The sequence below is a fragment of the Gadus chalcogrammus genome, chromosome 3, assembly GCF_026213295.1.
Source record: "Gadus chalcogrammus isolate NIFS_2021 chromosome 3, NIFS_Gcha_1.0, whole genome shotgun sequence".
Lineage (NCBI taxonomy): Eukaryota > Metazoa > Chordata > Actinopteri > Gadiformes > Gadidae > Gadus > Gadus chalcogrammus.
In genome coordinates, this window is record NC_079414.1 from 6293733 (window position 1) to 6319625 (window position 25893).

At 49.9% G+C, this 25893-nt stretch overlaps 1 protein-coding gene across 1 annotated transcript in view; it reads right to left on the minus strand.

The window, feature by feature from the left end:
- Positions 1-1832: 1832 nt before the first annotated feature.
- The window catches only part of LOC130378555 (E3 ubiquitin-protein ligase SMURF2-like), a 54988-nt gene continuing 30927 nt past the window's right edge, over positions 1833-25893 (minus strand). The window contains exons 9-12 of the mRNA XM_056585297.1: positions 2976-3113; positions 2771-2891; positions 2177-2390; positions 1833-1858 (exon numbers count right to left, since the gene is read on the minus strand). Coding sequence (XP_056441272.1) covers positions 1833-1858; positions 2177-2390; positions 2771-2891; positions 2976-3113 — 499 coding nt within the window. The remainder of the gene's footprint in view (positions 1859-2176; positions 2391-2770; positions 2892-2975; positions 3114-25893) is intronic.

Genomic DNA, 25893 nt, shown 5'->3' on the forward strand with positions numbered 1-25893 from the left:
TGAGACGGCTCTCCTCGCGGTGACTGAGTCCCTCCGTGCTGCCAGAGCCTCGACCCTCTCTTCGGTTCTCATTCTCCTCGACCTGTCCGCAGCATTTGACACGGTGAACCACCAGATCCTCCTTGCCACTCTTGCTGAACTTGGCATTCCTGAATCTGCTCTTTCCTGGTTCACATCCTACCTGACGTACCGCACCTATCAAGTAACATGGAATGGCTCCTTGTCCAAACCTTGCACGCTTGAAACTGGTTTCCCTCATGGCTCTGTACTGGGGCCTCTTCTGTTCTCCCTCTATACCAGATCTCTGGGCTCTGTAATTACATCACACGGCTTTTCCTATCACTGCTATGCTGACTACACTACGCTTTTTTTCTCTTTCCCCTCATCTGATAATGCCCTGATTGCAACACGCATATCAGAATGTCTGGCGGACGTCAGCACCTGGACAACTGCCCATCACCTGAGGCTTAACCTCAACAAAACCGAGCTCCTCCTAATCCCAGGGAAAGATAGCCCACACATGGACTTACTGGTCACCATTGAGAACATCACTGTATCTCCTTCTCCTACTGCCAGAAACCTCGGTATGGTATTGGACAATCAGTTATGCTGCACCGCAAACATCACTGCGGTGGCCCGATCCTGCAGATTTGCACAAATTTAAAACGATGGTACTGGCATACAAGGCAGTCGATGGAACTGCCCCTGCCTACCTCCAAGCATTGGTAAAGCCACACACCCCAGCTCGATCCCTCCGCTCAACTACCTCCGCTCAATCTGCATAGCCACCCTCCCCCTTCTGGCCACCATTGTACATTGTATTGTGTTGTATTGTATTATAGTACTTAACTGTGTAGCAATGTTGTGTAGCAACATTGTATTGTGTTGTATTGTATTGTATTATAGTACTTAACTGTGTAGCAACTGCAGTAGCTGCTATCAATGCTGTAACACAGGGAATTGGTTAGCCTAGCGATTGTTGTACTTGCACTTGGTTCTATGAACATCCTTACTGTACCGACAGCGATATATTGTTGCACTTCTTATGACAAATGTACTTTGCTTTGGATAAAAGCTTCTGCTAAATGCCCTAAATGTAAATGGGTCCATTCTTGGGTTATTTGACCTCTACATGCTCCCCCTAGGCCAACTATTTCCTATTATAGAGTATAACATTACATGCCACAGCTATGCAGATAACACCCAGATTTACCTTGCATTATAACTTACTGACTCTGGTCCTATTGACTCTTTATGCATGTGTAATGAAAAAGTGAATAGCTCGATGCAAAATAGTTTCTTACAATTAAATAAAGATAAAACTGAGATAGTTGTATTTGGAAATAAAGAAGGGAGACTGAAACTCAGTGCCTATTTGGAGTCTAAAAGTCTTCAGACAAAAAAACATGTAAAGAATCTTGGTGTTATCTTGGATGTGGATCTTAGTTTTTGTGATCATATAAAAGCCACAACTAAAACAGCATTCTGGCACCTAAGAAATATAGTTATGATCAGAGATTTTGTATCTTAGCAGGACTTATGCAGGCATTTGTATCATCTAGGCTTCACTATTGCAATGCCCTCTTCACTGGCCTCCCCCAAGTCAATCAGGCGGCTGCAATTAATTAAAAATGCCAGAATATTAACAAAATCCAAAAAAAGAAAACACATCACACCAATCCTCAGGTCTTTGCATTGGCTTCCATTACAATTCCGAATTAAGTTGAATGTCCTTATCATCTTTAGGACACTCAATGGCCTGGGGCCAAAATACATCTCAGATATGCTAGTCTATCCAAACCTAACAGGTCACTTTGATCTAATGACACTGGTCAGCTGGTTGTGTCTAGGGTCAGGTCTAAGCAGGGTGAAATGGCATTTAGCCATTATGCTGTCCACTGTAGGAACCAACTACCAACAGAAATTAAATCTGCTCCAAACTGTACATTCTTTTAAAAAATTATTTTCTACACACACACCGTCCAGACAGAGCTCCACACGTGCGATTAATTAGGTCATATTTTTCAATCGATTGACAAAACTAGTTTAAGGGCTAGTTGGTTGAGGGCTGAATTGTTTGTGAAACTGGAATGAATGCAATGATGCTGTATAGGAGAGCTGGGAACAGACGCGCTCCGACACACAATAAAACAGACGAGCACAAACACGCACGCACCCTGGAGGGCCTTGAACCCCTGCAGAGGGACCCTTGAGGAGCCGGTGACGAACTGCAGCAGGCGGGCGCGGCGCTCCTCGTCATACGACTCCACCGCTTTCCAGAACCAGCGTACCACGCTGCTGTCCACGCTGCTGTCCACGCTGCAGTGCTTCAGACGTGTGTTGGACCTCCAGTCGACGATGTCGATCTTCCCCAGGCCGCACACGATAAGCTGCACACAGCAAGGGGTTCAATGAAACATATAGGTAAATGTGTTTATCAAGCACACACAGAAACACACACACACACACACACACACACACACACACACACACACACACACACACACACACACACACACACACACACACACACAATGTTCAAATGGAAACTACACAGGTGAATGTGTTTTATCAAGCAAACACACACACACACACACACAGAGGTGTCCAAATGGAAACTACACAGGTGAATGTGTTTTATCAAGCACAGACACACAAGGACACACACAGACACACATGGACACAGGGACACACCCGGATTCACAGACTCAGGGACACACAAACACAGGGACACACAGACACAGGGAAACACAGACGCACATAGACGTACCTCCAGCTCCTTTTCATCAAAGGCCTTGAGCAGGTGCTGAGGGATGACCTCGTTGAAGCCTTTCTGAAGGGCCAGGAACTGGGCCTCGATCCCATGCAGGACTCTCCAGTTCACGTACAGCCTGGAGACACATGCCTTAGACATCTACACTGGAAGATGGCTAGGGCTGTGAGGGTGCTAGGGCTGTGAGTGCGTGTGTGCTGACCTGACGTATTCCTTCTTGGTGTCCTCGGTGACCTGAACACTCTTGCCGCTGGGTTTGAGCTTGTGTTGGATGATCTCCCCGTAGGCGTTGTGCTCCACACAGAAGGTGTGATCCAGGACGCCTGTGATGTCATTCTCCCTGAGGGACACCAGATCTAAAATCAATACTTCATGCTCAATAGGTTCTCAGGCGGTTCGACCTACAGATTTCTTGGACCTGGGGAATAAGAAAGGCGCGATATCAGTTTACAGTTTCATGGTTTTACCGCCAGAGAGGGACTTCAGTTAGACGATATCAGTCTCTGTTATATGGCATATTTATATAACTCTCCCTGTCTGGTGGTTCCTCTTCTGGTTCAGGGAGTACATGTATATCAGTGGAGGAGAGGGAGGAAGATCCTCCTTAACATTGTTGAGAATAAAAAATGTAGATTGCCCAGACTACTGTAATGAATTAATGCCCTTAAATATGACTACTTTAATGCCTTGGAATATGTAATGTTTGTTTCCCTGGGTAAAGGGACATTAGCACCCCCTATCGCCTACTGACAATTACTTCAGGGAGGACGTTCCTCCCTCAGCCTCCAGTGACTCCCATTAATTTCCCCGAAAGTACTGGCGGCCGGTGAATAACATGGGTTTCAATAGACCTCTGAAGAATAAGTCCCGCCTCCGAGGCTCTTGGTTCCTTGTTTAAAATGTCTATGGAAGATTACATTGGGGTTTTGAATGATCGTACGTGACAAACTCTGTAGGTGGCGAAGAAGTAAAAGCTGCTCAGGTTTTGAACAGCTTTTTCAACTTTGGTTTTGGATTGTCGGTGCCTTTAAAGTAGTTAACTATTATGAAGAGGCATTATGCTAACACGGATCTGCGCTGACTTAGGACGTCATGACTCTCCCAGTCAAGGTTGCATAGCAACGGCAATGTTTCATAGTTTGTCTTCATCGAAATGGCACCAGAGCCCGCCTATGGAGGAGGTGGCACCAACGCTGCTCGTCCATTCACGCGTGAAATTACAATAATGTTAGGTTGTGAATGGTTGCAAGCAACTCCCGCTTCCCTAACAAGTATAACGTATAAAGTCTGCGCAGATCAGAACTAGCTCCCGGTTAGTATTAATAATAGTTAACTACTTTAACGGCCCCGACAATCCAAAACCCAAGTTGAATCTAGATGGAAAAAGTGTGTAGCTCAAAACCTGAGCAGCATTTTACTTCTTCGCCACCTACAGAGTTTGTCACGTACGATCATTCAAAAACCCCATGTTATTTTCAATAGACATTTTAACATGGAACCAAGAGCCTCGGAGGCGGGACTTATTCTTCAGAGTTCTATTGGAGAGAGGAGGAAAGTCCTCCTCTGAGTGGGTGTGACCTTAAGGGGTCTGATTCGCGCAAAAATCTATTTGCGCTGCGCTATGAACCAATAAGCAGGATCCCTGGCTGTTGAGCAGTGTTGCCAGATTTGGCAGATACTGTATCCCACCCAATTGGGCTACTTTTAACCAAATTAGGCTGGACATTTTTTCATAAGGCGGGAAATCTGCCCAATCTGGCAACGCTGCGATAACAAACCAGCTCTGCATTACCGCTCAGTCTAGTCTCCGCTCAGCGTTATGGCTGCGGAACGGCTGCGCCGCGGTCACAATCAATGAGACCATTTCCACCGGGCGCGCTGCGGAACGTCTCAGCAGCGTCCCAGGAGCGGCTCGCCACGCCGCAGCGCTATCATTCCGTAGCACTTCTATTTTTGACGCTAGCCGTTGCTGAACCGCGTCAATTTCAACAGAGCAGATCGAGCCGGGCAGGAAGTCAAAAAGTAAAAGCCATAGAGCATCCGGTCAATTTTCAAAATAAAACACAATACTCAGCTCATGTAGCCTATCACAACTTCACATCAACATTATTATGTTATGACTGGTGGCACCAGGTCAACAGTCAATCAATCAAAGGGTGTCAGAGGGTCGGCAACATGGACGACGAGAGACTCATTGTCGAAGTTCAGCAACATGAAGTCATTTATGTACCAAATCATCCGAGTGGAAGGTGAGTACATTAGGTTTAGGATTATCGCATGATCTCGTGTTCTTGTGTGAATACGGCACGCTCGCAAGGCAGCGCTGCGCTGCCGTAGCGCGCCCGGTGGAAATGCACGCAGGGCAGAAGTCGCAGCCGTTCCACGCCGCGGCAGGTCCGGTGGAATCCCGGCGTAAGAGACGCAAAGCAGGTGAAATCATCTGAACGATAGCGAGATTCTAACATTTGCAAATAATGTGTACAATGGAAACATTGGCAACAGAGGACATTGTTCATGTTTTATTACACAGCATTCCATTCATTGAGTTACAGTGCTAAGTTAGCGACCAAAGAAAAAGTTAGACCACACAAAATCGAGATCACCAAAAGTAATGGCAACGTCAGTGTTGTGAGTGCTACATGGTTTGCTAGGTACTCATGGCTTACTGGTAGCATTACTAACAATCGACTGAATTGCTGGCCCTGTTTGCTAATGAATAATGTCAATCTCAAACGAATGATTCAGAGCATGAAGCATTTTAAATGGCATCACTTTTGGTCTTGTGTCTTTTCTTAAAACAATTCTAACTGAAAATAAACATTGCTAAATAACAAGCAAAAACTTCAGTCATTGAGGGCAAAAATAGGCCCAATGATAGGACCAGATTTTTTTATTTACTTTTACAAATCAAGAGTAGGCCTGACTGACTAATGGGCTTTGCATCCTTTCATTCTGCTCTTGTACACCATTTCAAAAACATGCTGCCCATCAGCTTTCAATTAACAGTGATGCCACTGGTGGCTTTGTATCAATTTCATTCACATAACTATCCCTCCTTTCTATTTTGTAGTTCACCAAAACACACTGAAACAACTTGAGTCTCACATTCTTATGCCACCATACACCAACAGTGCAAGCAGGCCAATGTCCTTCCTCCCTCACTTTAAAAACCACCAGCCGCCACAGATATATACATACATATAAATATATATGTATACACAAACACACAAATATATATGCACATACATATATATATACACATATATATATGTGTAAGCTGTAGTTAGGGTTAGCTCAGCGGCTGACGTGGCGCTGCTCAGCGGCTGATACGAATGCGGGAGCTCTGTTTGTCCATGTTTTTCTTTCGGTGTTAAATGTGCGCGTGCTTGCGCTTTATAAATAAGAACGCTATATTTTGATGCGGACAGTGGTCAAAACATGGCTTGTTTCAGACTTTTATTGGTGATCACTCTGCTCTGGTTTCTACTGATAAGCACTGAATCCTCCAAGAACACCTACGGGAGAGGGGAGCTACTCCAGTTGGACCTTACACCGCAACAGCATTGGATTCCAGCATCAGATATCCCTCTGGAATGCCTAAGGTCTACACCATTCACTCGGAGGAAGCGGGGATCGAGAGGAGGTATCCGCCGGCAAGTTCGAGGAAGGGGATTTAAACCTTGACTCCAAACCATCATCCTGTCTTACGTGAGGGCACTGAGGAACAAAATTGACGAACTACATGCCACAGAACACCTGTTTAAATACAGGGATAGTTGCATTTTGTGCTTCAGTGAAACAGGGTTAAAGGACACGGTTAATTATGACAGTATTTCCCTTCCGGGGTTTGGGACACCAATAAGAATCGACAGAGACCAACAAACCACTGGGAAATCGATTGGTGGCGGTCTCTGTACATAACCACACAATAGTGCAAACAATTTGTAATCAGACACACTGTTGGTTCCCCAAACCTAGAACTCCTCTCCGTTTCCCTAACGGCCCGTTTCCACCCGACGCGTTACGCCGGGATTCCACCGCACGCATTACGGCCGCGTTATGGCTGCGGCACTGACCGGCTGCGACTCCTGCCCTGCGTGCATTTCCACCGGAATAAAATGCACGGGCTGTATCATGAGCTGTGTCTCATACTGTACACAAATGACTGTGAGCCAAACCCCTGAATGTTCTCTTATCAAGTTTGCTGACGACACTGCCTTAGTGGGTTTCTTAACAGGTAATGAGATTAGCTACAGACAGGAAATTGAACAGTTCCATGAATGGTGCAAAGCTAATTCCTTGATTTTAAATACTCTGAAAACCAAAGAAACGGTAACACATTTTAGAACTTTACAGGGGGATGACATAGACATGGTGGAAGAGTATAAGTACCTCGCTACTATCATAGATAACAAACTGACATGGAAGGCTAATACTCAAAGGCACAACAAAGACTTTATTTCTTAAGAAAGCTGTGTAGTTTTAAGGCTGATACAACCAACTTGAGATTATTTTATTTAACGTGTATACAAATTGTTGTGACCTTTGCGATTCAGTGTTGGGGGGTGGCCTGTCTGTCCAGAACAGGAATATGCTGGACAAGGTTACAAAATCAGGATGGAAAATAACTGGAATGGTGGTGAAAAGCATTACGAAGATTGCTGAGGAATATACAATCAATTTGGCCTTGAGGATACTAGACAATCCACTTCACCCCCTCTTCCCTGAGTACTCCCTTCTCCCCTCAGGTCTGAGCTACAGAATGCCTTGTCATCTTTTGTCAGTGCTCTGTTTGTTGCAAGGAGTATTCAGTTGATTAACAGGTTGAATTCAGGTAGAGTGCCATCCTAAAGTATGCAATATGCACTTTGAATGTTTTTTGTTTATTTTTATTGTCTGTTGTATTAGTCTGTAATTGTGTATATCATTGTCTGAGTCTGTATGTACTTGTACTGCTGTGCTGTTTGTGCTTATGTTTTTAAAAGTTCCCAAATGCAATACAAATTCCCCTTGCAAGACAAATACCCACATATATATACATACACACATACATATACATATATTTTTACATATGTATAGATATATGTATATATATCAGTGGCGGCTGGTGATCAAAAATGTTGGTGGCGCACAGTAATAAACAGGGGGTCTGTGGTCTGGGGTTCCCCCCCCCATAATTTTTTTTTAATTTAATAGATTTGATTACCTGTATTCTGGTGCATTTTCGGGATGGCCACTACCTATTTACCTACTATTCATTGAGATTCATAGCCTAAATCCTGACTTGCAGGGCCTGGAGAAGCTTACACTGCATATACAGACCTACTTTATGGCCATTACCCATCATTGTTATTCTGATATTGAGACAAATCATGATCACTGTCCTATAGTGTCCAATTTTTGTGAGTCTCAATGTCTACTTCAAATGCAGTTAGAAATATGGGACAGTTGCTTCATTTTGTTTATATGCTACAGGTCGAAAGACTAAATTAATATTTAACTTAGTCTTACTTGCTCCTTTTAAGTATAACATTGCTTTAGTTAGTTAGTTAGGCCCCTTTGTATTCCTTTCGGAACATAGGCCATTGATGAATCGTTTCCACCCCCGTCTTGTTCCATCCTCTCCAGGTATTTCCATGTCATTCCCTTCTTTTTCACATCTAGCTCTGTGCTCCTTCTCCAGGTTTTTTTGGGCCTCCCTCTTCTCCGTTTGCCTTGTGGGTTCCATGTTAGTGCCTGTTTGGTTATTGCTGTTTTGCCTTTTCTTAGTGTGTGACCTATCCAGCTCCACTTTCTCCTTATCAGCTGTATCTCTATTGGCTCTTGATTGGTGCGTTCCCACAGGTTGGTGTTACTGATACGGTTTGGCCAGAAGATCCTGAGGATACTGTGGCATCCCGCCCCGTAAGCCTCGGCCCGGACCAGCCCGAGGGTTGGTCCTGGACGGCGTGTACCGCCATCCAGGACCAATCAGTCACCCATCAGACGGCGACCGAGAGCAGCCCTTTCGCCTCCCCAATCAGTGTGATTGGGGGACACCTGGCCGAAAGCCGAGGAGGCAATATAAAATGACTGACATTTGGGCAGACCAGGGAGGAGAGGGAGGAAGGAGGATGCGCTCGGGTCCGCGAGCAGCTAGAGGCCCACGGAGGCCCTAGAGACCGCAAGTACCTTGTTTGTTGAAACCCTTTAACCCTCGCTAAACGTGTCGTTTATCCGTGGAACCCGCCCCAATCGAGTACCGGGTTGCCACACATGGTGGAGAATGCAGGCATGAAGAACCCTCTACAACCCCCCGGTAAAGTACCCCACCAATTAAGAATGCAGAATCCGGACGGGACAGACGCCGCCGCCGCAAGAGACGCCGCCGCCGCAAGGGACGCCGCCGCCGCAAGGGATGCCGCCGCCGCCGCAAGGGACGCCGCCGCAAGGGACGCCGCCGCCGCCGCAAGGGACGCCGCCGCCGCCGCCGCAGGGGACGCCGCCGCTGGGGACGCCGCCGCCGCCGCAAGGGACGCCGCCGCCGCCGCCGCAAGAGACGCCGCAGCCGCCGCAAGAGACGCCGCAGCCGCCGCAAGAGACGCCGCCGCCGCCGCAAGGGACGCTGCTGCCGCAGCAGGAGACGAGGCCGCAGAGCGGGACGAGGCCGCAGAGCGAGAAGAGGCCGCAGAGCGAAACCGGGACGGGACGTTGCCGTCGGCCTACGCGGACGTGGGGACGGGCCGGCCCTGCATGCTGGCGACCTGTTGGGCGCAGGGGACGTCCGGGAGCCCGACCGTACCAGCACGGGTCATGGCAAAGGACACGCAGGCCCTGCTGGAGGCAGCGTGGTCACCCTCCTCCGCCCCGACTTGGCGGGAGGAAGGGAGGGGGGACCCATGGAGGTGGCCTGCGTGCACGGGGGGACCCGGACCTACGAGACCTGCCACGTGGTCATCCGGACCCCACACGGGGTGTTCACGGCTCGGGCGGGGATTGTACCCAACCTCCCCGTGCCGCTCCTGATTGGGAGGGATTGCCCGATGTTTCGCCGGCTTTGGGACCCGGCACGAGAATCCCGGGGCAGGAGTGATGCGGTCGCCGTCGCGGCAAGAGATGCGGTCGCCTTCGCGGCAAGGGATGCGGTCGTCGACGCTGCGAGAGTATTTTTAGTATTGAGTGAGATGTTTTTAGTTTTCCAGATCTTATTTAATATGTTGAATGATGTTCTTGCTTTCCCAATTCTTGACTTCACATCTTCCTCTGTCCCACCGTCCACAGCTACCACACTTCCCAGATATGTACATTTGATGACCTCTTCCAGTATTTGGTCCCCGATGTTTATAGGACTCATGCTTTTGTTGTTTATCCACATTATTTTGGTTTTTGCTCCGTTTATATTAAGCGCCAGTCCTGCTGCTGTTGTTTCTAGCAGTTGGGGATTTCTCTCGCATCTGCTGGTGGCTATGTGAGAGTAGTGCAATGTCATTTGCAAAGTCGAGGTCATCTAGCTGTTCTGTCAGACTCCATTGGATGCTAGTATTTTTATTGTGGGTAGTTTGCTTCATGGTCCAGTCAATGCACAAGAGGAAAAGGAAAGGGGAAAGCAGGCAGCCCTATTTCACCCCGGTGAGCACTGTGAATGTTTCTTGAGCCTATCCTTTGTGGAGCACTTGGCATTGCATGTCCTGGTATGTGTTCTTGATGATGTTTATGTATTTGGGGGGGATTCAGTAGTGTGCCATTAAATTCCATAGCCGCTTTCGGTATACTGTCAAATGCTTTTTCAAAGTAAATGAAATTGACGTAAACCGGTGTGTTCCTTTATATAGATTGTTCATTGATGATCCTGAGGGTAGCAATTTGGTCACTGCATGATCTTCCATTTCTGAAACCAGCTTGGTTCTCTCTCAGCTCATCGTCAACCCCCTTTCGCAGTCTCTCTAAAATGATGCGACTGAGCACTTTGCCTGGTGTTGATAGCAACATGATTCCTCGGTAGTTATTGCAATCCCTGAGGTCTCCTTTCTTAGGAATGATTGCAATAAGCCCGTCCTTCCAGTCTGCTGTTATATTTTCCTCATCTTCCCATATTTCCTTGATCAGCTGGTATAGCATGGTGGTTGAGGTTTCAACATCAGCATGTTGGGCCTCCGCTGGGATGTCATCTGGCCCTGCTGCTTTGCCACGTCGTAGTGCCTTAATGGCCTTCCTTACCTCAGATCTTGTTGGGGGGGCACAGTTGATGTTGGAATCTCTATTTTTTTGACCACATCCCTGAAATGCTCTGTCCATCTTTGGTGTTGTTCTTCCTTGGTGGTAAGGAGTCGTCACTGTTTATCACGGATTTGTGTGTTCGTCTGTCTGAACTTTCCGGACAGTTTCTTGGTGGTCATTTATAGGTCCTTGAGGTTGTTTTTTCCAGCTGCTTCCTGTGCTTCTCGTGCCAAGGCCTCGATGTAATTCTGTTTATGACATTTAGCGCTTTCCTTCACCTCCTTGTTTGCTAACTCGTAGTCTTTGTGGGCTGCTGCCTTTCTTGCTCGGGTTTTGCATTTGTTTAGTGTGTCCTTTTTTGCCCTCCTCTCTTCTATTCTTTTCAGTGTTTCTGTTGATGTGGTGGGATTTCTAATAACGACTTATCTAATTCACTTCAACTAGCTATAGGCAAGAGGAATCGGAGAGTCCAGGTCAAGTATAGATGGAGAGTTTATTGCCACCCGCAAACGAGAGACAACAAAGCCGAATGGTATTCGCGAATAAATACACACTGCCGAATGAATCCCGTACAGCTCCTTATATCCCCAATCCTTACACAATACAAAGTTGGACTTTCATCAAATATTGATGTGCATAGAATTTCCCATCTGGGTCATACTGTGTGGATGTCAGCATACTCTCATGTCTTCTGAATCCCAATGTGACCTTAGAACATATATTATCCTTATACATACAGAGATGATGCACACGTGTGAATGTAAGCATTGTCTTCAGAGAGTGGTGTGCCACATGGCACATCAGATGGGACTGGACTCATAACATCTAGGCTAAAGGTGATCAGCTCTTTTCCACTATTAAAGTATGTATATGATATGTAGGCCTAATAATAATCATAGTTTGACATAAAATGTAATGTTCATTTCTACCACATTGACAACCAGGGTTTGTGTTTTGTTGTCTTTTTCCCCACCACTTCTAGGCATGTTTCCTTCCATATGTTTTTCAGGCTGTTCCAGCACTCTTCCACTGATTGTTGGAGATCTTGCCGGGCTTGAAACCTGTTCTGTAGGGTGGTTTGATACAGTTCAGTTGTTCCAATGTCCTGGAAGAGCTGTAGGTTGAATTTTGTTCTGCTGTCAGAGGGGTTGTTGCAGCGCTTTAGCTTAAGTTGGAGTTTTGCAGCAAGTAAGTGGTGGTCTGTCCCGGCGTCTGCCCCCCTCTTCACTCGTACATCCAGGAGAGAGTGCCTAAACTTCCTGTTTATACATATGTGGTCGAGTTGGTTTTCGGTAGTGTGATCAGATGATATCCAGGTGGCTTTGTGGATGAGTTTATGGGGGAAAACAGTCCCTCCTATAACCAGATTGTTGTCAGCACATACATCTGCAAATCTCTCCCCATTTTCGTTCATGGTGCCAAGTCCATGCTTTCCCATAGCCAGTTCGTATCCATTGTTGTTATTTCCCACTTTGGCATTCATGTCGCCCATGAGTAAGAGAAGGTCTTTTTCTTTTCTGGTCTGGAGTAGACGTTGTAGCTGGTTGTAGAAATTGTCCTTTAGTTCCTCATCAGTATTGTTGGTGGGTGCATAGCACTGTATGATTTGAAGGTTGATTATTTTATGGGTGGTTTGGAATCTTGCAGTGAGGATTCTTGAATGTATGGGCTCCCAGCTGATGAGGGCCCTCTGTGCTTCTTTGGAGAGCATAAATGGCACTCCCTCAAAAATCCAGAAAATCACATTGTATGATGTGATGGAAAATCTACATGTATTTGATACACCGATTATTCGATTTCGCAGGTTTTCCCACTTTCAAAGCAAGTCTGTAATTTTTATCATAGGTACTCTTCAACTGTGAGTGATGGAATCTAAACCAAAAATCCAGAAAATCACAGTGTATGATTTTTAAGTAATGTGATGGAAAATCTACATGTTGTTACGTTTTCGTCTATCTATGAACTTGAGTTTTGTTACTATTTTGTGTGATGCATATATTGCTTGCCTTCTACTCTCTTTGTGGGTCATATAAAGTGTAAACCCTTGAGTTTCGTGTGATGCATTTATTGCCTGCTGGTTCCTCTCCTTTCGTGTGATGTAATCTATTGAAACATTCTGTTTCCGTGCATTCTGTTTCCTTTGATGTGTGGGCCTGTTCCTTGACTCCATGGGGAGCGTTGACAAAGCAAAGGGTTACATGGCACGGCCGCGACCCCCTTTTATGACATCCTGGGGAGCTTCAATTGTAAAGATTACCATCTGGTAAGCAAAGGACAGACCCCCTCCAGAACCCAACCCAAGTGAATAAGAACTCATGACTTGGAACACTTGGTGGACTTCTCTTAGCGTACCTTTCGAGTATGAAGTAAGCGAACTTCCATCTGAGGCCTAAGATTATTGTATTGTATGCCTGTTTTGTTGTTTGTTGATGCATGTTGTGATGTATCTTTGTTCGTACTTTTATTACAAATATATATGACCAGCCAGTAATTGCCTGCAAGTATTGTGTGTTTTTTGCATCTAAATATCTCATCTGTCTTAGACGCAATATCTGATAGAGAAATTGCCACGACAATTTGGGGGCTCGTCCGGGATACCTAACCTGAAGATTTGACGAAATATCGCTCATAGACAGGTCCGAGGCGGTCCCAAAGCTCTACCTCGCCTCCAGGTGACTGCAACCAGATTAATTGGGTCGAGGAGGGGGTGCCTGTGGGGGATAAACTAAGGGTTCTTCAGTACGGTATCCAGAGAAAAAAGAATTTGAGCAGATGAGATCACAATACCTGTTTAAGCGACAGGAAATCCGTTACGGGAACGATATATACTGTTTTGGGAACGTATATCCGAACGATCGGCCGCGTTCGAGGAACTCTGTTAAAGGAACATACGGTAAAGCAACTTCGGTTCCGTCAATATATATATGGTTATATATGTAACAGTAAGGGCAGCTAGGGTCTGTCAAAACGGTAAAGGGAAACCCGTTAAGCGCTGTTGGGGTCATATATATGAATAAATAATAATAATAGGTATACATTCGTTAATAAATATGTATATATGTGTAGTGACAAGGAGGTTACAGTGATATTAGATAATAGTAACTAGCATGTATGGATCTAAAAATAGATAATAGATTGGGAGAAACATGGAGCGGCTCTGGAGAGTTTAAAATATTGGTATAAACCGGGCTTTCCTGAGATGGGGAGTTTTAGCTTGAAACGGTTGTTGGAGTCAGAGAAGGAAAAGAAAAGTTTTAAATTATGTTGGTGTGCATTTTATTGCTGGGAAAGAGAGGGCCAGGATAGAAAAACAAATCAGCCAGGGACAGAGAGCGTAGAGAATGTAGTGATTTTTTATCTCAATTTCACCCGAGATGTAAACCCGGACTACACCGGCGGAGCGAGTGCGAATCCCCCTTCACCTCCACCGTGTGACGACAACGCCCAGGCCGCCGCTCCATCATTCAACCTCTATCCAGACCTCACAGCAAAGGAGGAAGCACCCGCAAAAAACGCAACGGGGGTTATGGCAGTTTGGCATACGTTTTCTGTGCATGGAGACCCAGTGACATTAAGGACATAGCAGAATGTCTCCTGGACCCATCTGCAGTGGGAGGGTAATCCCTCGCTACAGCCATTCTGTAAATGGCCCATCACCCATCGGCGAAGTATGCCAAGTCAAACTGGGCCTACAGTGGGGTCGCATTCAAGGCGACATTCCCGGGAGAGACCAAGCTGATATAATGTTCGTGGAGGCGCCGGACGGCAAGGATGACCACAGGAAAGTGGGGAAGCACAGACGAAAGCAGGCCTGCTTTCGTTGTGGCGCCATGGATCATTGGTTCAATGATTTTCCCAAAATAAATTGACAAAGACAATGGAATGGGCCGGCTGGCAGTTCACACCTTCCTGTGAAGTGACTGTGAATCATCCAAGCGGCAGAGGTGGAAAGGGGCATTCACATTGACGGGACGCAGGAGCAGGCTAGGTCCAAGGAGGAGGTATGAGCACCATAACAAAAACACAACAAACACGCGAAATGGTAGGCTCAGCGTCACAACGCACACAAGCATCACACACAAATGATTGATGTGTGGTTCTCACCAGCCTTACTCGACCTGATCAGCTAGATTTAATGTGTCGCCTTGGGCTGAGTGCCATTTGCATCGACATAGGCTACCTCCGATGCAAGCCCCAAGATACAAGCATACTCGTGTGTTTTACGCGCATCAGGGTTCTTTTATTCACGGGACCTGCTGCAAGAGGGACCGGGGTCAATAGCTGACACACTGATAACAAACACACACCACTGCATGCAGAACCAGACAGAAATACAATACATGCCCACAGATGATTTGCATTTTACTGCCAGAATGTCTTATGATATTTTGTTAATGTTTTATGGCAAAATGGCAAGAAGGTGAATCAACGAATGTATGAGAAAGATTGGAAGAAGTATGTGTTATGGAAGGAGAAGGCAGATAGATGAGAACATAAGGCAAGACAAGATAAGGAAAGGGGTGGGGAGAAAGATAACCCATCTGCATCTAGTTTTGTTCAAAAAGATCTGGACCTGGACAACGCTCCTCCTCCTTCTGCTTACAGCCCGACCAGTGGCCCAATCCAGTGCAAATACCCCATGTCATGACTCCTCTACATCAGACGTTATGAAGTTACAGACCATGGGAGGCCCACCTGAAGAGCTACGGGACGGTCTGCTGGACGACACAAAGAGACAGTCCAGCAGGATCAACAGCACCAGAGCGGTGGCCTCCATGGTTCCTGTGTAGCCACAAGGAAGTGGCCTGAACAAAGAGACAAAGGAGGGTCTCAGAGAAGGGAGAGACGTAGGTACAGGCACTTCAAAGGACAGCCCGTGATTCGGATGAGAGGCAGGCAGCAGAGAGAGAGGTGGAGGCGTGTCCAGGCAGATGGAGAGAAGAGCAGTGTACGGAAAGTATCGCACTAGACACAGCATTCACGCAAATTAAAAGAGACTAGATCATAGTGTTACTAGGGCTGTGTATACATTGTGTGATAGTTTCTAAGAAGTAATAAAAAGGTTTGAAAGTTATTAAGAAAAGTGGTTTGAAGGATCAGAGACAATTAGAAAAGTTGAAGGTTAAAGAAATGTTTTTAAAAGTCATCCAACAGAATTGACACACGCAACCATTGTGCGTACCACCCTCGGAGTGGTGGGACAGTAGAGGAAGAATGGTCACGTAGTGTAAACCTTTGAGTTTCGTGTGATGCGTTTATTGCCTGCCTGTTCCTCTCCTTTCGTGTGATGTAATCCATTGACACATTCTGTGACCAGTGTGGCATCCCGCCCCTGAAGCCTCGGCCTGAACGGGCCCGCGGAACCGTGAAGGACGGGGTGTACCACCCCCACCCACCAGCCGGCGACGGAGAGCACCGGGTCCTTCCCCCCAATCAGCGGGATGGGGGACACCTGGCGGCGGGGAGGAGAAAGGCCCGGAGCCACTACAAGAGAGGCAGAGACAAGCATGGACGGGAGAAGCAGAGAGACGCATGGACTGCAGAGGCTTGAGGCTCACGGAGACCCAAGCGCACCCTTATCCTCTTTGCTTATTGAAATAAACGCCGAAAGTCGGCTTAAACCATCCGTTGCCACGTGTTTCACTGAATCCCGGCGCATTCTTCATTCCCGGATACCACATATGGTGGAGAATGCAGGCATCTTGAGCGTTCCCACTACTACTACCCCACCATGCAGAACCCGGACGGAGCCGCGGCGCTGGCTGCCCAGCAACACCAGCGGGAGACCACCGAGAGCCTCGCCCTGCTCCGCGAAGCTGTTCTGCGGCTGACTCAGCACGCCGTCCGTGCTGCGCCGACCGCCGCCCCGACCAGCCGCCTCACGAAGCTGGGACCGGAAGACGACGTGGAGGCTTACCTCGAGGTCTTCGAGCGGGCCACACAGAGGGAAGGCTGGCCAGAGGAGCAGTGGGCGCACATTGTGGCGCCGTTCCTCACCGGACCCGCCCAGCAGGCGAGCCAGGACCTGCCGGCGGACATCGCCCGCCAGTACCCGGCGCTCAAACAGGCCATACTGGCCTACTACGGCCACAACCTCGCGGCGCGCGCGCAACGCGCGCAGGATTGGCGGTTTGACGCGCAGGGAGCTGTGCGCACCCAGATCGCCCAGCACAGCCGGCTGGTGAAGCGGTGGCTGACAGCGGGAGAGGGCCCCAGCCCGATCGACCGGGTGATCATTGACCACACCCTGCGGCGACTCCCGCCGGACGCCCGCCGCGTGCTGGCCCACCATCACCCTGCCACCGTGGACGACCTGGTCCTCCAGCTGGAGAACTGGCAGGTGGCCCAGCTCCTGAACGCCGGGTCCGCCCCAGCCCCACGGCGCGCCGTGACCGGCCAAGCCCCGAGGGGACGTGATGTGTCGATGCCGTCAGCATACGCGGACCCGGGGGCGGACCACACGTGCATGTTGGCGACCTGCTGGACGCAGGGAACATCTGGGAGTCCGACCATCCCGGCGCGGGTAATGAACCAGGACACGCAGGCCCTCTTGGACACCGGCAGTGCGGTTACCCTCCTTCGCCCCGACCTGGCGGGCGGGAAGGCCGGGGATCCGATGGAGGTGGCCTGCGTCCACGGGGACACCCGGACATACCCCACATGCCACGTGGTAGTCCGCACCACCCATGGGGTATTCACGATCCGGGCGGGGATTGTCCCCCACCTACCGGTCCCCGTGTTAATCGGCAGGGACTGCCCGATTTTCCACCGGCTGTGGGACCCGACGCGGGAGCTACGGAGCTGGAGAGGCCCTCCCCGCAGAGGGGCGCGGGGGGTTCGGCAGGCCTACGGGGCCACCCGGCGCCCATCGTCCCCGGGGGAGCTGACGGCGGAGGACGAGGGATCGGAGGGGAACGGACCTTCCCCACCGGGGACCCCGGCGCGCACGGCGAGAGGACCCGTCCGGAGCGAGACACCGGAACCTACCCCCGACACCCCGGAGACCCTCACAGCCTCCGAGCAACCAGACCCACCGGAAGACCCGGAGAGCTCCCCCCTTACTGAGTTCTCGGACTTCTTACCAGAGGGGGGGGAAGGCTCGTCCCGACCCGGCCAGTTCGCCACCGCACAGCTCCAGGATGAGGCCCTCAAGCACGCCTGGAGCCACGTCCTGGTTCATGACGGGCAGGCCCGAGACTCGGTGAGTCACACACCACACCCGCACTTCAGCACCAGGGGGGGTCTGTTGTATCGAGTAGCCTCCAGGGAGGGGGGAGTGAGGGAACAGCTAGTGGTGCCCCGTTCCTACGTCAGTAAAGTGCTTTTTATGGCCCACACCCACCTCCTGGGGGCCCACCTGGGCATGGACAAGACCCGGGAGCGGGTCCTAGCCAGGTTCTATTGGCCGGGGGTTAAGCGGGATGTTGAGCGCCACTGCCAGGGATGCCCCGAGTGCCAGCGGGTAGCCCCCCGGGCCATCGCTAGACACCCCCTCATTCCCATGCCCATCATCGAGACCCCCTTCGAGCGTTTGGCCTTAGACATCGTGGGCCCCCTTCCCAAGACCAGCCGGGGCCACCGCTATATCCTGGTGCTAGTTGACTACGCCACCCGGTACCCCGAGGCCCTTCCCCTGCGCGCCGCCACCACCAAGGCGGTCGCCCGTGAACTTATGCTCCTCTTCAGCCGGGTGGGGATAGCAAAGGAGGTGCTCACCGATCAGGGGTCGTGCTTCATGTCACGGGTGATGAAGGAGGTCCTCAGGCTCCTGCAGGTGAAGCAGCTCCGGACCTCGGTGTACCACCCCCAGACGGACGGCCTGGTCGAGCGGTTCAACAAGACCCTTAAGCAGATGCTCAAGAAGACCATGCAGGCCGACGGGAAGAATTGGGACCAACTACTACCCCACGTACTGTTCGCGGTACGGGAGGTCCCCCAGGCGTCCACCGGGTTCTCCCCCTTCGAGCTGCTGTACGGGCGGAGGCCCCGCGGGATCCTGGACATCGCCAAGGAGGCCTGGGAGAGCCAGCCGTCCCCCCACCGCACCACCGTGGACCACGTGGAGCAGGTGCGTGACCGCATGGCCCGGGTGTGGCCCATCGTCCGGAGGCACCTCCAGCAAGCGCAGCAGGCCCAGGCGAGGGTCTATAATCGAGGAGCCCAGCTGAGGACCTTTCAGCCAGGGGAACTGGTCCTGGTCCTGGTCCCCACGGCGGAGTGCCGGTTCCTGGCAAAGTGGCAGGGACCCTACGAGGTGGTGGAACGCGTGGGCGAGGTGAACTACCGGGTCCGCCAGCCAGGGAGGCGGAAGCCGACGCAGCTATATCATATCAATCTCCTGAAGCAGTGGAGGGGGGGGGAGCCGACACCCGCCGACCCCGCTCCCTTGTCCCTGGCGGCCCGGCAGGAGATCCCGGAGGTCCCGGTGGGGGAGGACCTCAGCCCGGCCCAGAGACACGACCTGGACGAGATCGTCCTCCAGCATCGGGACGTGTTCTCCGACCTGCCGGGGAGGACTGCCGCCACCCACCACGACATCCGGACGGCACCAGGCATAAGGGTAAGGGTTCCGCCCTACAGGATCCCAGAGGCCCGGAGGGAGGCCATACGGGCCGAGGTGCGCCGAATGCTGCAGCTCGGCGTGATAGAGGAGTCACGCAGCGCCTGGTGCAGCCCGGTGGTCCTGGTGCCCAAGCCGGATGGAACCTTTAGGTTCTGTAATGACTTCAGGCGGCTGAACGAGGCATCGGAGTTCGACGCCTACCCCATGCCCCGGGTCGACGAACTTATCGAGCGCCTGGGTCCGGCACGGTACCTGTCGACCCTGGACCTGACCAAGGGGTACTGGCAGGTGCCGTTGACCCGGGCGGCCCGGGAAAAGACGGCGTTCTCCACCCCGGGGGGACTGTACCAGTACACCGTCCTCCCCTTCGGGGTACACGGCGCCCCAGCCACATTCCAGCGGATGATGGACCAGCTCCTGAGGCCCCACCAGGATTACGCGGCGGCATACATCGATGACATCATCATCTACAGCCCCAGCTGGGATATCCACGTCCGCCAGCTAAGGGCCGTGCTGGGAGAGCTGCGGAGGGCGGGCCTCACCGCTAACCCGGCCAAATGTCGCCTCGGGAGAGAGGAGACGACGTACCTGGGGTACCGGGTCGGGAGAGGGACAGTGCGGCCGCAGGAAGGCAAGGTAGCCGCCATACGGGCCTGGCCGCAACCCAGGACTAAGAAGCAGGTAAAGGCGTTCTTGGGGCTGGTGGGCTACTATCAGCGCTTCATTCCCGGGTACGCCACGCTGGCCAGCCCCATGAACGACCTAACCCGTAAGGCCTTACCAGACCGGGTTACCTGGTCAGAGGCGGCGGACCGGGCGTTCAAGACGCTCCGGGAGGCTCTGTGCTCAGAACCGGTACTAATCACACCTGACTTTAACCTCCCTGTGATTGTTCACACAGACGCCTCGGAGGTGGGACTTGGGGGGGTCTTGTCCCAGGTCCGGGCCGGAGAGGAGCACCCGATAACCTACGTCAGCCGGAAGCTCCTCCCCAACGAGCGCAATTACTCCACCGTAGAGAAGGAGGCCCTGGCCATTAAATGGTGCCTGGAGAAGTTGCGCTACTACCTCCTGGGGAGGGAGTTCACCTTGGTCACCGACCACGCCCCCCTGAAGTGGATGGCGGGGGCCAAGAACACAAACGCCCGGGTGACACGGTGGTTCCTGGCTCTCCAGGATTTCCGGTTCCGGGTGGACCACCGACCGGGCCGGGAGCATGCCAACGCCGACGCCCTGTCACGTCGGGATGCCTGTCTGGGCGGGTTTCCCGGAGACCAGGGGCTTGAGCAAACGGGGGGGGAGTGTGGCATCCCGCCCCTGAAGCCTCGGCCTGAACGGGCCCGCGGAACCGTGAAGGACGGGGTGTACCACCCCCACCCACCAGCCGGCGACGGAGAGCACCGGGTCCTTCCCCCCAATCAGCGGGATGGGGGACACCTGGCGGCGGGGAGGAGAAAGGCCCGGAGCCACTACAAGAGAGGCAGAGACAAGCATGGACGGGAGAAGCAGAGAGACGCATGGACTGCAGAGGCTTGAGGCTCACGGAGACCCAAGCGCACCCTTATCCTCTTTGCTTATTGAAATAAACGCCGAAAGTCGGCTTAAACCATCCGTTGCCACGTGTTTCACTGAATCCCGGCGCATTCTTCATTCCCGGATACCACACCGTGCAATCCTTTGATGTGTGGGCCTGTTCCTCGACTCCCTGGGGAGGGTCGAGAAAGCAAAGGGTAACATGGCACGGCCGCGAGCCCCTTATTATGACATCCTGGGGAGCTTCAATTGTAAAGATTACCATCTGGTAAACAAAGGCTTTTGGTTTATTGGGGTTCAGACCCCCTCCAGAACCCAACCCAAGTGAATAAGAACTCATGACTTTGAACACTCGGTGGACTTCTCCTAGCGTACCTTTAGAGTATGAAGTAAGACGCAGGGCGAACTCCCATCTGAGGCCTCAGATTATTGTAGGGTATGCTTGTTATGTTGTTTGTTGATGCATGTTGTGATGTATCGTTTTGTGTATGTATGTATTGTTCGTACTTTTATTACAAATATATATGACCAGCAATTGCCTGGTCATATATATATTGTGTGTAAAGTATTGTATTGTGTGCTTTTCGCATCTAAATATCTCATCTGTCTTAGGGCCTAAACACACCGGCGCCCACGCGCAGCGGCGCGCATTTCACGCGCGTCAAAAGCCGCCCCTAGCACTAACTGGAAGCGGCGCGATGGTCGCGCTGCAATATAAAATCAGGAAGTCACCTGTCGATCAACCGCAACAAAGAGACGAAACGCAATGGGTGAGTAGCCTATTGTAGCCTAGTTTATTTATTTTCCATCTTTTTTCGCTGAATAATTTGAAAAATGTATAATCTGCGCAGTGAAAGTATGTTTTCAAGCAGCCGATCTACCAACTTAGTTTGTAGGGCACTTTATCGTTTTTATAACTGTCATTTCTTATTTATTTTATATTTTGCAATTATTCATCTACTGAACAACAATCTCAATAAGTGCAGGACCTTCTATTAAGCCTTTTTAGTATATAGTGCAGTCACCTTTAAGGCCAATTTTTATTTTGTGTATTTATTGTATTGAGCTACTGGATCGCTTTATTGGTCCCCATTGGGACCAATAAAGCCATCCAGTAGCTCAATACAATAAATACACAAAATAAAAATGTATTGGTCAATACAATAAATACACAAAATAAAAATGTATTGGTCCCCATTGGGTCCAATAAAGTAGCTATCTATCCATCTATATAGCCTTAACATAGCCACACATTTACATGTATGCAGCCAGTAGTTATCCATTTTAATTGAACACAAGCTATTTTACATTTTATTGAGTTTTTTTTATTTCAACAGAACAATTGTTGCCAGACAAAGGGTGGCTGCCCTTCTTCTGCTGCGCCGTAGGCGGGCAAGGAGAAGTCGAAGGGTTTGGGTGCACCCCATCAATGAACGGAGACAAGAACAGGGGGTATACCACAATCTGGTCTAGGAGCTCCGTGCAGATCCTGAGAGGCACCGCCAATATTTCAATTCGCCACTATAGTGTGCAATGGCAGTACCGTATGGTGTAGCCTAGTCATGATGACCTATAATTTAGTTATTATCCCTCTCTGGTATAAATACTCTTTTGCATATATATATATATATGTATATATATATATATATATATATATATATATAACCTATATACTTTTTTTTTTATCCCTCAGGATAAATACAGTGATGTTATTGCTGTGCTGGACTCAGTAGCCAGTCTATTTTATTTGAGTGCTCGCCTCGAGACACTTAGGGCCCTATTTTAACGGTCTGAAACGCAAGTGGGAAAGCGCAAAGCGCAAGTAGCTTTGTGGGCGGTTCTACGGCGCTATCGCTATTTTACAGGCGGATAAAGTACACTTCCGCCGCGGCGCAAGTGTCAAAAGGGTTGGTCTGAAGCTGCCTAATTACCCGTAGGTGTGGTTTGGGCGTAACGTGCAATGAACCAATCAGAGCGTTTTCTCGCATCCCCTTTAAGAACGATCGGCGCATGTTCCATGGCGGATTGCTATTATGATGGCGGGTTTGCCAGACGCACGCAATGAAAGGTTCACCACAGAAGATACCGATGTGCTTGTCAGAGCAGTCAAAGAACGCGAGTTGGCTTTATATGGGGATGGGAGAAACCCACCCAAAATTGCTTCCGTGAAAGCGGCTTGGGAGGAAATCGCCGTAATTGTTTCAGCAGCTGGACAAAATAGGACATCTCACAATTGCCGTAAGCGATACAACGACGTCAGGAGAAGAGGAAAGGCCAAGCTTGCGGCCAACTTGAAAGCACGTCAAAAGACTGGAGGAGGATCTGGCAGTTACCAGGACCTCACGCCAGCAGAGGATATCGCTGCGTCAACACTGACCGCTGAAAGTGTTGAGGGTGTTGAGGGTTTTGGGGGCTTAGAGGTCGGCACTCAACCCGATGCACCAGCTGTCCAACCCCAAGGTACATAAATAAAGTTCACATAAATAGAGATGTCTCGTGAAAATCTTTTTAATCATTTTTGACATTTAATAAATGTAACACAGCCATAAAATAAATCAAAACAATGTCACGTAGCTTCTCAGGAAGAAGACCCTGGCCTCGGGACCAGCGCGCACGGGGCAGCTGAGGGAGCCGCGCGGCGCCCTCAAGCAAGACGCCGTGGCAGCAGCAGCAGCATGAGACCGCAGGACCACCCGTTCCTGCAGCTCCAGCAAACCGGGTTCGACATGCTGGAGCGGGAGCTGGCCGGGATGCGGCGAAACACCAACACCCGTCTGGACCGGGTGGCGATGTTGCTGCGGCCTCTCGGGCGCATCGCCTCAAGTTTGGACCGGATTGCGACAGCAATGGAACGTGCATGGCCCCCAAACGACCCACCTCCTCCCCCTGTTGTGCCCCTTCCTCCCCCTGTTGTGCCCCTTCCTCCCCCTGTTGTGCCCCTTCCTCCCCCTGTTGTGCCCCTTCCTCCCCCTGTTGTGCCCCTTCCTCCCCCCATTCCATCTCCGTCCACCTGCTCCTGCAGGAGCACATCCAGCGTCGCCACTCCCGGACCCTCATTTGTTGGATCCCGCCGAGGCAGGCCGCGTAAAAGGCCTTACAGAGGAGGGAGAAAATAAATATTTTTTCCTTCAAATCTTTGCAACTTTTCATTTTTCGTTTTGTATTTTTTTTTTTCATTTACGCCTAACATTTGGACAAGCCGAATAAAAAATGTCTCAAGGACATACTATACTTTCCGATGTTTTGGGCTCACTTTCTCTGACTCACAAGGTTATGAATGCATGGTAATATTTGTACAATGCTAAACAATAGAGCGGAGATGTCATTAGTTTGCTTACCTCACTATATATGATGCAGCTCCTCTGACAGATGAGCTCTCCTCTCCCGTGCTGCTGCTGGGGCATTTGGACGTAATGGCATCGGCACATGCAGTTCAGCATCACGTCTCATTAAGTCCTCTAATCTATCCTCATTAATGTCATCGACACATCCATGATTCATGGCAATGTTGTGTAAAACACAACATGCCACAAAGAATGCTGCGACTTTTTGAGGACCACACTGTAAAGTACCACCTGACCTATCCAAACACCTGAAGCGCATTTTCAGAATCCCGAAAGTACGTTCAATTACACTGCGTGTTTGTGTGTGTTTCCTGTTGAATGCCATTTCGCGCACTGTTGCTGGCATAAGAAATGGGGTCATGAGCCATGTCTTCAACGGATAGCCGTTGTCCCCCAACAGCCACCCATCCAAGGGAGGATTCCCCTCGAATATGGCAGGAATGGTCGAGTTTGCCAATATGAAGGAGTCATGGCTTGAGCCAGGGTAATTGGCAAAGACATGATTTATTCGACAATTAGCATCGGAAATTACTTTGATGTTAATTGAATGAGTTCCCTTCCGGTTTATGTATGTGAGTGCGTTTAGTGATGGGGCACGTAGCTGCACATGGGTGCAGTCTATAGCACCAAGGACGCCAGGGAACCCATACTTGGTCCCAAACTCCTGCTTAGTTCTTTCCTGGCTGTCAGGTGTAACGGGGAATTTGATGTATTCCCCAGCATGTTGGACTAGACCTGACGTAACTGCATGTATAGCCGAACTTACTGCCGATTGTGAAATGCGTCCAATACAACTAAGGGGATGCTGGAACGACCCAGATGCATAGAAATGCAGTGCCGCTGTAATTTTCACTGCAACGGGGAGGGCATAGGGACAGCGTGCATCAGTCCCCAGCTCATCTACCAGGAGATGACAGATGTCGGTGACAGCCTGACGGGTCAGGCGTAGCTTACGCCTGCATTCCTCCTCACTCAGGGAGAGATAGGTGTGTCTGGGCCGGTAGACCCTCTCCCTTTGGCATCTGATCCTCTGTCCCAAGACGTATTCCATTCCACTGTGCAATAGAAAAATTATGTGTAACCTCAACTTAACTGGTAAGTTGCAGAGTAAGGTTTTAAATGGACTTACAGAAGGTGATTTCGCAGTCTTCAGAATTGTGGTTCCTGATTCTTGACGGACAACCCACTTTGACAGGTGTCCATTCCTTATATACATGTGTCTCTTGCCACTATTGGTCAACCAGGTTAATTTGATCCGTCATTACGCCTGCTACTATTCGCGTGAATAATTTGGGTAAATGTGTACGCTAGATTTATGCCTATTTATTTTATCTTTATGGACACCTCAATGATTTTCCTTGTGTGGTAATATTTTATTGTCCTTGTAATTATGTATGGTTTGCAAAAATGGGAACTGCTGTCCGTGTAGATGAGAGAAGCAAAGTGTATGCGCGAGGTGCACAAGCAATCCGTATGCATCGCAT